The 13,737-nt window shown below is 40.4% G+C and overlaps 1 protein-coding gene across 7 annotated transcripts in view; it reads left to right on the forward strand.

Moving 5' to 3' along the window:
* Nucleotides 1-13,737, forward strand: part of DCLRE1C (DNA cross-link repair 1C) — a 35,960-nt gene that overhangs the window by 3,783 nt on the left and 18,440 nt on the right. Inside the window, exons 1-9 of one of the 7 annotated variants that reach the window (XM_070601213.1) lie at nucleotides 1,616-1,632; nucleotides 2,395-2,429; nucleotides 2,692-2,776; nucleotides 6,442-6,501; nucleotides 8,392-8,447; nucleotides 9,250-9,351; nucleotides 9,725-9,797; nucleotides 9,980-10,120; nucleotides 12,485-12,586. In XM_070601213.1, the coding sequence (XP_070457314.1) occupies nucleotides 8,446-8,447; nucleotides 9,250-9,351; nucleotides 9,725-9,797; nucleotides 9,980-10,120; nucleotides 12,485-12,586 (420 nt within the window). In that variant the 5' untranslated portion in view covers nucleotides 1,616-1,632; nucleotides 2,395-2,429; nucleotides 2,692-2,776; nucleotides 6,442-6,501; nucleotides 8,392-8,445. Of the gene's footprint in view, nucleotides 1-411; nucleotides 464-1,544; nucleotides 1,633-2,394; nucleotides 2,430-2,635; nucleotides 2,777-6,441; nucleotides 6,502-8,391; nucleotides 8,448-9,249; nucleotides 9,352-9,724; nucleotides 9,798-9,979; nucleotides 10,121-12,484; nucleotides 12,587-13,737 lie in introns of those variants that run through there. The other 6 variants (XM_008529117.2, XM_008529119.2, XM_070601212.1 and 3 more) reach the window with 6 other exon arrangements.

Here is a 13,737-nt window from a genome sequence, read left to right on the forward strand (position 1 = left end):
AATGGGTTGTAAGAGTATGGCCTGAAGGTGGTTAGAGGGAAATGAAAGATGAGAGTGAAGGAAGGTGCTGGAAGCAGTTCCAAATGAGACCCTGGTCACTCATTCTTCTGTGGCTTCTCAGAGTGACTTAGACTCTGTCCCAAGATGTAGGGGATCATTCGCCTTTACTTGGCTTCTGGTGGCTGAGAGATGCTCACCCTTTAGTGGTACCTGTCCTGTTTTCAGATGCACTCTTCACTTGCATTGGAGAGTCCATAGCACATATGAATCATTTCTCTTATCAAAGTGAACCTCGCATACATTTTCTCTTGAAAAAAGAGGCTTAAAAAGAACAAACAACTCAGTTTCCTTGGGCCAAGGAATCTTCTGAAAAAATAATGTGTTTATGATTTTTGATTGTTTTATTTTTAGATCACATGAAAGGATTAAGAGCCCCTACTTTGAAAAGACGGTTGGAGTGCAGGTAATTTGTTTTGCTGCTTATTTGTGTTTTCTTAAGTAAACATTTTAATTGAGCTATAATGTCTATGCAGAAAAGTACATACATCATAAGGGAACAATCTGATGACCTTTTACAAGTGAACACATCTGTGAAGCCTCTGCCCGGATCAAGAAATAGAAGAGTGCCAATATCCCAGAACAGAACCCTGACCCTCCCCCAAGGGTACCCTCCATTCTGACTTTTGTCATCATGGTTTAGCTCTGGCTGTTTCTGAACTTTATATAAATAGAGTCATACCAAATAGACTCTTCTATTTGTTTTATTTCACTTAACATTATATATGAATGGTTCATCCATGCAATTGGGTGCAGCAATAGCTTGTTTATTTTCATTTCTGTAAGTGTGTTTGTGAAAATGGTTGTTCCATTATAAAGAGTCATATAATGTTGTTTATCTTTTCTTGAAGCTGAACAATTGCATTCTTTTCCTGCAGCCATTGCCTAAATCCAAATTCCAAATTCTCAGGATATATATTTGGAAAGGACCTTATTGACTTTTTGACTTTTGAATTGATCTATGTCTGGCTTCTCTCCTAAGTGATATCAATAGTCTGTATTCCTTTTTTTTTTTTTAGTAGGATTAGCCCTGAGCTAACATCTGCTTCCAATCCTCTTTTTGCTGAGGAAGACTGGCCCTGAGCTAACATCCATGCCCATCTTCCTCTACTTGATATGTGGGACACCTGCCACAGCATGGCTTGCCAAGTGGTGCCATGTCCGCACCCGGGATCTGAACCGGCAAACCCCGGGCCGCTGAAGTGGAACGTGCGAACTTAACCGCTGTACCACTGGCCGGCCCCAATAGTCTGTATTCTTGATAATGATAGCTAATATTTATTAAGTATATACATGTATATGCCAGGCACTACATATTTATTAGTTCAGCAGTTTCTTTGAGTGCCTATGATGAGTCAAACACCGTCCTGATGTTGAAGATAGAGTAGTGAGCAACACAGATGAAAACCCTCTCTTCTTGGAGCTGATGTTCTCTTTAGAGCCTCTTGATAATCTTTTGAATAGATACTATTATTATTTCTATTTTACAGATGAGGAAACTGAGGAACCAGAGAGGTTAAATTAGTTGCCCAAGGTCACGCAGCCAGTAAGTGGCAGGACCAGGATTTCAACCAGGTCTGTCTGATTTTAGAACCTGTGGATTAGTTATCTATATTGCTGCGTAACAAGTTACCCCAAAACTTAGTGACTTAAAACAACTAATCATGTGTTCTCTTTCTCAGTTTCTGTGGGTCAGGAATTCTGAGGGGGCACAATGGGGACGTCTGGTCTCTGCCCGAATGAATGTCGTATGGGGGCTGACATTATCTGAAGGCTCACTCATTCAATGACTGACTCCTGAGTTGAGAAGACTCAAGTAGCTGGGGTTCCTTGGGCCTCTCCGTCTCTAAAAATGTCTCTTCAGCGTGGTGTTTTCAGGCTAGCTGGACTTTTTAAATGGAGACCCAGGGCTTAAAAAGTATACATCCTAAGAGAGAGTTAGCAGGTGGCCATATTGCCCAGAGACCTAGCCTTGAAAGGCCTGCAACGTTACTTCTATCACATTCTGCTGGTTAAGGTAACGAAGATCTGCCCGGGTCCAAGGGGAGGTTCAGACTCTTCCTGTCGATAAAGGAATCTCTGTGTCCATTCTGTAAGAAGAGTGTGTATAGATGGGATATATTTTAGTATGGCTATCTTTGGAAAATACGGGCAGCCATAGACTGTGTTCCTAACTGCTAAGCTATACTGTTGAATTTTTAAAGTTTATTATGAAGTTGATTTTTGCACACTAAAAACCAGAATAGATTTATATGAAATAAAACGTAGAAGTCTTCTGTCTCCCGCACCTCCTTTCATTCTCCAGAGGTAGCTTAATGTTTGGTCTTGTTTTTCCAGACATACCTGATCCTGTACCAACACGCATCTTTCATGTAAGAATGGTGAGGGATACCCTCCTTAGGAGGTCAGAGGACACAATGTTTTCTCTCACCTTTCCCATCATCCTTTACTCTCTCAATGGGACTGAGACAGTCATTGGGGTGGCATGTTGGGAACGACTGTAACCCTTTTTGTGCCAGCCCAGTTTCTGAATAGCTTGGGATAACTGATATGTGATGAAACGTATTTCCTGGCCCCCCAGATGGCATGTTGGATTGCACTGAAACCGCTTTGTTTTCTGTCTTTTCCTTTCAGCTTGAAGGTTTACTTATACTGTTCACCGGTTACTAAAGAGTTGTTGTTAACCAGCCCGAAGTACAGATTTTGGGAGAAACGGATTGTAAGTTTTATCTTTTGAATGACACTAATTCTGTTTTTCAAGTAGGAAATATTTTTTGAGGTGGATTGAACAAAGTATTAGAGTTAGTCAAAGCCTGGTTCCAAACACACTGTATTTATCCACATTAATTACAATGTTGATATTCAGTCTTTTGTAACTCAACCGTTTAGAAGAGGTTAACATCTTATTGTTGTTGACGTTGTTGTTGATTTGTCTTTCCGGTCCCTCAGCTGTTTGATCTAGCTTCTCAGTTTTGTGTTATCTCATTGAGTTTGTTGCTAAGTTGCATTTTAATACTTTAAAGTGTAAAAGATTCATTAGCATAATTGGTGAATCCTTTTACTTAGGTCATGGGATAGGTTAGGAAAAGTAAACATCTGGGTTATAACAAGAACGGGATAACCAGAATAAAGACAGGATGTATAACTTTGCTTTCCGGCAGAATAAAATGGATCTATGCAACAGAAGGTAGATTGTAAGGGGAGAAAAGCAAGCATGGTATGTAGAAAATGCAAAGATGGCAGAAAAAGTTCTAGGATAACAGTAATTACTATAAATACGAATGGAGTTAATTCAACTCTTGATCAAAAGACAAATTCGCAATTTAGGTTAAAAAAATAAGAAAGATCCACAAGTCGTAGTCCACAGGAAACAAGTAAAACAAAAGGATAAATGCAGGTTGAAATGGAAAGAAAAACAGGAGGAGATATACTGGACAATTAGAAGCTAAAAAGACCAGAGTGGCAATTTTTATATCCTACAAAATAGAATTGAAGGCAAAAAAAAATTCCCAAGTTTCAAAGAGGATGTTATTTATTGTTAAAAGGAACAATGGATCAAGAAGATACAAACAAATATGGAATTAACAAAATAGCCTCAAGCTGGATAAAGTAGTAAGTGATCACCCAGTGCTTGTTGAGGGAAAGAACCACAATCAAATTAGGGTTTGTTATATGGATTAAACCTTAGGTGATTGTGGGAGCTGGTGGAGAAGTCTGAACAGGTGTTATCGAGTCTGCTTGTTTGATGTTTGACTGCTAACAGCTTTCGACTCCCACCTCCTTCTTCCCGTTGCCCCACTTGTGGGCAAGCTGACACTCCTCCCTTGTCACCGACTGTGAAGTTCGAACCACACAAGCCCCAGGCCACTCCATAACCACAATAAAAACTAGGGCCACTCCCTCCTACTCTCTCTCAGGTTGTAAGAGTCACTTGCCCCCAGCCTGGTACTGCCCTCTCTCCCTAGAAAGTCCCGTGATGTGAGTAATGCCGTGTTTTCATACCCTCTTGATGCGTTCATGGCATCTTCAGTCTCGACCTCCACCTTATCAGTTGGAGTGGGGTCCATTTCTCTTCCGCAGAGGGCCACAACAGCAAGGCTGTAACCTGGGCCTTGGTATTAGGCCTGAAGTTGCCGTGGGTCAGCCTGGCCAGCAGTCGGAAAGGAAAGCTGAGAAAGAGATGGAGAAGAGCAGAGACAGGCTGGAATCTACAAGGACAAACTGGAACCCGTGTCTGTTTCTCAATCTTCCCAGCCTTGGTAATGCTGCCACCCGTTTTGCCACTGAGTCACACAGCCGGCCCAGGACTCCGAGAAGGTGAAGGAGGACGTGCAGCAGAAGATGCAGTTGCTGCAGTCCTGCCCCTGCCCCGTGTCGCTGAGTTAAGCCAGCAGATCAACAATGTACACGAGCCGTTAGAATTTCTGGTGCCCTTCGGAGCATTAAAAAGTGGCTCCTGGTTCACGTCTGCCTTCCAAATGTTACTCTGATGTTTCTTGTGGCCAACCCTAACCTGGAAGGATACATGGAGAGGACTTCCAGGATCGTCCCAGCTCAGCTCAGTTGTTGTAGTAAGAGCCCTTCTCACAATCTAAGGGGGAAAAAGGCAACTCAACAGCTGTAGCTGGAGAGCTTACCACACCACTCCCAGGAACTGGAAGATGAAGGAGGTAGGAAATAAGTGGAGATGAAGATTTGAATGACATAATTGATAAATGTGCGCTAAGAGAAATACAGAGCTTTAAACCCAACAGAGAAAACTAGATCTTAGGTTGAATGTGGAACATTTACAAAAATTGACTGTGTACTATGTCACAAAAGAAGTTTTAAGAAATTCTTGTGATCCGTTTTCTGACCTTAATGCAATGATGTTGGAAATCAGAAATAAAAGGAGAGCTAAAGTCATCCTTTGCATATGGGAACTGAATGCATACAAGAAACAACACTTAGGTTAAAGAGGAAGTTATCAAGAAAAACATACAGTACTTAGAACTGATGGGCAGTGAAAACATGACATGTCAAAATGTGTGGCATACAGCTGAAGTAGTACTTGAAGGGAAATTGATAGCATTAAATACACTTCTTAGAAAACGAAGACTAGAATTAAATGGAATAGATTTTCAACTCAATGAGAAGGAAAAGGAGATCTAAGCATATGTGAAAGAAGGAGACAATGAAGATAAAAGAACCAATTCGTGATATAAGGACTCACACCTGCCACAGAAAATGAAAGGGAGGCGTAACAAAACTAAAACAGGACTTTAGAGGAATAGAGAGACATTTCTGCCAAGATCAATTAAAAAAAAGGAGATGCACATAAAAATACAGAATGACAAAAAGGAAAATAACTGTTAATAACAGCAGTACATTTTGAAAAAAAATTAATATGGTAGTTCTGGAAAAGTAGGAAAATACCAAATTGAGCAAGAAAAGAGGAAAACTTGAATAAATCAGTAACCATCAAAGAAATTAAGACAATTTTCAAAGATCCCTTCTTCAATAAAGCCCCAGGCCCAGATGGTTTTATATGTGCATTTTGCCCGATATTCAAAGAACAAATAATCACTGTGCTGGATGAGCTCTTGTAGGATATAAGAAAAAGATAAGCTGCTCAACCCTCCTGGCAAAATAGATAATGATAGCACGCGGGGAAAAAAGGCCATTTCATATGTGAACACGTGTGAACATCTTAATGTAAGAGCTAACTGAATCTAACAGTATTAAAAAATAATGCATCATGAATACAATCTCTTTATTCCAAAGATGCAAGGATGGTTCCACACCTGAACTTCAGTCCCTGTAAGTTTTATGACATCAGTGGACTAAAAAGATGAAAAATTATTTTCCTTCTTTGGTCAGCTACTTATCGAATGGCTGTCTGTGCTAGCTGCTGTCCTAGTGAAGCGTGCGAGCCCACCGTGGAGCCCTCTGCCGCAGCTCGAATCTGTGAATTAAGCCAACATGTCGCGGACTCATCCAGACTGTGTCCTGCAACAGAAAACCTAAACACGTGGAGCACAGGACTGCATGTTACACAAAGAGTCAAGTTCAAAGGGAGATGGGGAGGCGCAGGGAGGAAAACTGAGTTCATAGCAGTCGAGTTGCCGTGTCCAAGAATATACAAGGTTCTAAGGCCTTTAATTCATATTGCCACGTCAGCCTCAAGAAAGGTGTTATTTTAGCTTTATTGTGTTATTTTAGCTTTATCGTGTTTTCAAGCAGTTAAACAGTTTCTTATAGTGAAATTGGAAATTGTTACCCAGAAGTCTGAACCGTCTTCTCTTAGTCCGCTTTCTGTGTTTGAGCTGCGAAGGCATGTAAAGCCGTGACAGACTGAAAGTATATAATGCGATGTATACATGATCTCTTATTTTATTTTACTAGATATCAATTGAAATCGAAACTCCTACCCAGATACCTTTAGTCGATGAAGCATCAGGCGAGGTAACTAAATATTAACCAGCGTGTTTTTTAAATTATCATTTAGTGCTAAAATGATTGTTTGTCTCCTTGACTTTGAATGCTACTTAATCATAAATAAAAATTATAGTAATTGAGTGAGTTTGTAGGGGGAAAAAACCACTTGTGACCTGTTTATTTTCTATGTCTGAAGGATCGGGTATGACTTCTGTCAGAATTGCTCCTCTTTAATATCACGTGCCAATGATGCAACTCCAAATCTTGATATTATTACCACGCGATGTTGTTGTCACATTTATTAAGTTTATTATCATGTTCAGGGTATAAAACGGTGCTTGATAATTTTGCAGCAAATTTATGCATATGGTGATTCTTTTTCTGAATTATTTTCATTTTCAAGAAAAAGATAACTGTCCACATGGATCCAATTTATTTTTTGTCCTTAAATTTAGAAGCAGGTACTTTTGTGTTGTGAATGTATTGTTTTCATAGAAAGTGGGATTATGGACACACCCATTACTTATTTTTTTAACCTCAAATTGTACCTAGGGCTAGGAGGTATTTTCCTATTTTATGGCAAACCTAGTTAATATTTGTTCCATAGCCCGATCGTCACCTGCTTTGTTGACATGTTTAGCTCTGAAGGATGTCCTGTGTTGTGTAACTGATCAGACAGGTGACTTTTCCCATTTCCTCTTTGGGGAAGATCAGGCATTTGAAGTACCCTTCAACAAATTATTGTCCAAGGGGACGCTGCCGAGCCAGGTTAGGATGGGTTAAAAGGTGGGAAAAAAAGGATGACCTGCTCCTTCCTAAGTGCCATCCTGCACTCAGCTAACACTTTTTGGCATCTGCTCTAATTGCCTCGCTGCCTGGTCACCTATGTTGGTGAAAGGCATTCTCAAAATTGGGCAACAGGCAGCTGTCCTTGGGCACAATCTTGCTGTCCCCCTCTCATCTTTTATGTTTTAACGTGTGCACTGTGACTTTTGTGCTGTGTGCCCAGCTTCAGCCATTGGGAGACCCCCCCCCCCCAATTTTAAGGGGCCTTTGAAGGAGTTCCCATTATTGAGTATTGAGCTGGTGTATCTGGAGGTCTGCCCCATAATTCCTCCAGGCTGTGCCCTCAGAGGACAGTCTGATGTGCAGTATGGTGACTTGAGCGCAGGCTACATAAGGCTTTTTTTTTTAAATAACAACTTTATTGAGATATAATTCACATACCATACAATTTACTCCATTTAAAGTATGCAATTCAATGGCTTTTAGTATATTCACAGAGTTGTGTGTCCATCACCACAATCAATTTTAGACCATTTTCATCACCCAAAAAGAAAGCCTGTACCCATTAAGCAGTCACTCTCTATTCCTCCCCCCACCAGCTCCTGGCAACCGCTGTTCTCGAAGTCTCTATGGATTTGCCTGTTCTGGACATTTCATATAAATAGAATTGTACAACATGTGGTCTTTTGTGACTGATTCTTTTCACTTAGCATAATGCTTTCAAGGTTTATCCACGTTGTAGCATCTATCAATATTTCATTTCTTTTTATGGCCAAATAATATTCCATTGTACGGATATACTGCATTGTGTTTATCCATTCATCAGTTGATAGGTATTTGGGCTGTTTCTTCTCTGGCTAGTGTGAGTAACACTGCCGTGAACATTCGTGTCTAAGTTTTCGTGTGGACGTAAGAGTGGAATTACTGGTCTTATTGTAACTCCATGTTTAACCGTTTGTTTTATGGGCAAGGATTCCAGTTGTTTCTGGGATTTGGAGCATGAGGAAATGAGGAGAAAAGGCATCCCACATTCTTGAGAAGTACTACATATGTTTTATTAAGGAGGGCTTGATTTAGCTGGGTCCTAATGATTATTTCTATTTTATTGTTTTTTCTTTATTTTCTTTTTAGAAGGAAGAGATTGTTGTCACTCTCTTACCAGCTGGTCATTGCCCAGGATCAGTTATGTAAGGGGGCTCATCTCTTTTGCCATTTTATTATATGTAGCTATGTATTATAATTGTAGAAATACATTTTTAGGGTCTAGAAAATAATACATATAGGGGGATTTGATTATTTTTTACTGCAGTTTCTTTAATCTTTGTTTCCACATTGAACTTGGGAGATTGAGGTGAAGGTCAATTTGAAAGGTGGCTTTTGGGGCCGGCCCAGTGGTGCAGCAGTTAAGTGCGCACGTTCCGCTTCTCGGCGGCCCAGGGTTCGCCGGTTCCGATCCTGGGTGCCGACACGGCACCGCTTGGCAAAAGCCATGCTGTGGTAGGTGTCCCACGTATAAAGTAGAGGAAGATGGGTATGGATGTTAGCTCTAGGCCAGTCTTCCTCAGCAAAAAGGAGGAGGATTGGCAGTAGTTAGCTCTGGGCTAATCTTCCTCCAAAAAAAAAAAAAAAAGGTGGCTTTCTTAGAATGGAAGTCTTCCATAGCTATTCTCCATTGGCTTTGCATTTTTCTATGATGTGGATTTCTCTCTCCACGAGCAGGAGTAATCTCAGTGTATGGTGGAGGGCGCTAACATATTTCAGGGGACATCTCTTGCAAGTCAGTAGTATCTCCATTGTGTTATTTTTTCCTACCCCAGGGGAGAGGTGGCAGCTGAGTAGCTGGTGTGGTTTAGAGCTCCTGAAATTCCGTGAACTCTCTGTCAGAGTGGCTATGTTGGGCAGGAAACACTTGCTATGGATTTAGTATATATTTGCTTTGTTAGGTTTTGTATGAGACTTAGAAGTCACTGAGATCTATTTCCTTTTCAGGTTTTTATTTCAGGGCAATAATGGAACCGTCTTGTACACAGGAGACTTCAGATTGGCAAAAGGAGAAGCTGCCAGAATGGAGCTTCTGCACTCTGGGGGCAGGTACCAGGCTTTATATAATTCTCAAATTGAGAATGCATCATTTTAAAAGTTTTATTGCTCCCCTCAATACAAAGCTTTGTTTCCATTAGAAATCAAACTTGATTGTAATGTTTGTAACGGTAAAGCAAACTTTTCTTCTTGAAACGGGTGATGGTAACATTCTGGAGGCTGATTGCTCAAAATTCACTGAACTGTATGTGCAAAACCTGTGTATTTTATTGTATGGAAAGCATTTCCCAACAAAGTCAATGTAACAAAAAAAATTCCAAATGGAGTGGAACAGCCTGTGAAATAACGGTTTAAACGTTATGCATATTTTATTTCACATTCGATGATTAGCACTAATTGTTTTTTGTTTTGTTTTGTTTTTCAGAGTGAAGGACATCCAAAGTGTGTACTTAGATACGACTTTCTGCGATCCGAAATTTTATCAAATTCCTAGTCGGGTACGCCTCCCTGGAGAAAGGGGGTGATCATATGGGCATGGCCATATTTCTAGTCGGAAGTTTATAGGAGAACAGATCAGATCCTAATTGTCCCATTGGCATTAGTATCTGTGAATGTTGGGAATGGAAAGGACAAGTGATGTTCTTAAAAGTGTTAAATACCTTTTCAAAATCCCGCCCAGGAGGAGTGTCTGAGCGGAATAGTGGAGCTCGTCCGCAGCTGGATCACCCGGAGCCCGTACCATGTCGTGTGGCTGAACTGCAAAGCCGCTTACGGGTATGAGTATCTATTCACCAACCTTAGTGAAGAATTTGGAGTCCAGGTACGGTGACGGCTCTTTCCTTCCACCCTCCCAACTTCTCCTTTCCTCACCTTCCCCACCCCCCAAAACCGAAAGCAGTAACAGACGGAGGCCCCCTATCCAAACACGTGTGTAGCACAGGTTGGTGGCCCCTCTGAGGTCATGGCATCTTTGTTTATTCACTTCCTCGTGGGAGAAATGGACGGTGGCCCAAATGGCTTGAGGAGAGCCCTTGGGTGAAATGTCCCATAGAGGAAGGATTTTTTCAAAACTGTGGGTTGTGAAATGTATTTAGTGATTGTGACCAGCATTGAAAATAAATTTAAGCTAGAAAATATCTGAGCGTGTTGCTTGCAGTCAGAATGATTACGTTATATGAAAATTTCTGTTGGGACTCAAGCACACATGTATACATATGTGTATGTATATGGGTACTGACTTGCTGTGGAAAATTTATTTCTTACTGTGGGTCATGGTCAAAAGTGTGAGGCACTGAGCCTCCACAATGGGTCCATATCAGATCGTGCTGGGAGGGAGTTTTCACCTGCCCTTCCAGCTGGTTCAGTGCTGGCCCCTCAGGACCCTGAGCGGCACAGCCCAGAGTGCGCGTGAGTAGCTGACACGGAGCGTGTGGCTTCTGCTCCTTTCCCCTAAGAGAAGATGGATTTTTGGTAACAACTCTGAACAAAATGAAGTGCTGGAACTAATTTGACATTTAAGTTCGACTTCGTTTTGTATCTTTTCATGTAGATCTCCCTGCTAACAAACTGGAGCCAAGAATTTAATTCTATACAATGTAGTTTAGTAAAATAAAAAATATCTAGTTTTTCAGCGTTAGGAATTTAGAAAATTTCTCCCACCCTCCCTCCTGAAGTCTTTACTTCCTAAGTCCTCCTTTCCTTAATTTCTTCCTGCCTTAAGTCCTTCTCTCCAAATTTATTGGTGTAAAGTTGCCGATTCTCCATTTTGAAAAGGATTCACTTTCATTCTGAGATTGTCTTTCCTACGTTTTTTGGTGTAAAATGGCCTTTTAAATTAAATCATAGTGCTAACAGGCTGTGTATGCACACGGACACACACTTTTCTATACTTTCCACTATTTTTTTTTTCTTCTCTTGGAAAAAGACAAAGGTAGCAACCACTTATCAGTCCCAAATTTGTCTTGTAAATTTTAATGGTGTGTGAAATTGAAAAGACCGGAAGCTCCTGGCCTGGAGGCCGTGCAGGAGGACACCAGGGCCGGGAGGGTTTCGGGGATGGCGGGAGAGCAGGTCTCCCACTCACCCTGGAGCGAGCCCTGTCTTCACTCTCTTAATCCCTTTGTAAGGGAGACGAGTAATTTTAGATCAGGAATTTAAAACAGGAGAGCAGTGAGATTTTTGACTAAAGGACCTCAGAGATGATCTCTGGCAACTTTTTCAGGCTTTCTTATTTTTGTGAGGAGGAAAGTTTCTATATCTCTCTATCCATCTCAGAATTTACCCCTTTTTATCTCCTTCTTAGGTCAGAAAAGCAAATTCATTGTTGCTTCTTGTCAGTCGTTAGTAAATGGGTTGTGAGCGGAACAGGTCGCAGGATACGTAAACTATTACAATCGGATTCTTTTTAACACCTGTCTTGGTGTTAATTACCACCGCAATTTGACATTATTTTAATCCGTTTTGTGATTCAGACTTCAAAATGAGAATACTTCTGTTTTGTGCCATTTCATAATCCTAACATCAATTTAGGTACTTGTGATTTACTTTGAGGTACCCAGAAGAGAAGCTTCAAGTAAAACTGACACACTGGTTCTAACTCTTCAAAATGTGTTAGCCTTAAAATTCTAAGGCTTTTTTTGTTTTTCTCCATCTGACCTCCCCCTTTTAATCCAATAGAGGTGTGTGATAAGGGGGATCTGGTCTCCTTCCTAGTCCAGCTGCCCCTCCACCAGCCACCTTATATGGCATGTTGTGTGAACGTCTTCAAGACTCAGTCATTCTTGATTGTCTTCATCTTCTGTGTTGACCGCTATATACCCAATATTTAGAATAAAGCTTGACATATGGTAGCTGCACAATAAATATTAACTGAATGATTCTTGATGGACTGAATGACGGTATTAACATGATCCAGTGAAATCTACCAAGTGAATCTCCAAAATTTTTTATTACCACCAGCAGCAGGCAGTGACGCTGGCTGGTGGGAATATGATCTGCGTCCTTTGCCTGTTGACATCCTGGCAGAATACTGATGTGCATTGAAATAGCCAAACACTAGGTTTCAAGAAAGAAGACAAAGTTAGTTCACTAACTGGGTGGTTTGCCCCTGCATAATTACGCTTGAACAATTTTTTTATAGGAAATACAATTCAAATAATATACTTATACATGTTATTTTCCTCAGGTTCATGTGGACAAACTCGACATGTTTAGAAACATGCCTGACATTCTTCATCATCTCACGACAGACCGTCGCAGCCAGATCCATGCGTGTCGGCATCCAAAGGTACCTAGTTCATTGTTGTTCTTCCTGTTTGTGTGATCCATGAAAAACAGAATTTTAGGTCCAGAAGGAACCTCAGAAATGCCAGTTTCTAGGTTCTTTTTACAAATGTAAAAACTAAGACTGAGAGCCTAAGGTCATGCAACTCTACGTTGCTGTATCCATTACCGTAAATTTCATGCTTATTAAATAGACTCCGATACTCATAGGTTTTTAGTGAAATCTATTCATACACATTTGATACATGCTTATTTGTAATGAATGATATATTTTTAATGAAATTAGTAATACGTTAGAGCTTTTAATTTAAGAAAACATATTCATTATCCATCGCTATTTTTGAGGCTCATGGCAGGTGTACATTTATAAACTTTATTTTTCTTCTGCTCACTTGAGATAAATATCTAGCTAGAACTTTGCTTCGAACTGTGAAATAGTTACACGTGTTGCTGGTCCAGTTTCAAATGAATGTTGCCAGTGTCTTTGCAACTCAATGATAATCCGTTTTCTAACGTCACCCTAGAACCTCCCTTACTAAATGCTCTTCTGTTATTAAGTGCCAGGTATTAAATTTTGAATTTGCCTTAAACATTTTTTTCGTTTTAATTTATATAGTCATTCAACATCACTAATACTAATTAGTGATCTTCAAATGCAGTGGTATGTGTGATCGTAGTTTTCTTCTAAATTTTAAAATATCTTAGCATTTAAATGCTGAGTAATTTTTTATTTTAGTAAACATTGCGTCTATACATTTAGATAATTATTGTGGTGGTAATATTGGCTCCATTGGCCAAAAACCTAAAGTAAAGTTGCTCAGCCCTAAAATAAAGTGTAATTAAAAAAAAAAGAATTCTTATCCATAGCATGGGATATTCCACTTCAGACCACTGCAGGCCCCACGCCCCGTGCCCCATAAATCTTTTAATTGGCAAATTTCTTTTGCTTTGAATTTTCTCACATCCCACAAAGTAGCTTAATTTGTAACTGCGACTCCTGCTCCTGTTGTTTCCCACCTGGCTGCTTGCCTTGAAACTACTTCTAGCAGCTTAAGACATTTCTTAGGTCACGGGCCTTCAAAATACTGAACAGAACACAGCCTGCAGACCGTGAAGCTCTGTCACCCGCAGCCTCACACGGACAGCACCAAAGGC

This window comes from Equus przewalskii, chromosome 30, assembly GCF_037783145.1.
Source record: "Equus przewalskii isolate Varuska chromosome 30, EquPr2, whole genome shotgun sequence".
Lineage (NCBI taxonomy): Eukaryota > Metazoa > Chordata > Mammalia > Perissodactyla > Equidae > Equus > Equus przewalskii.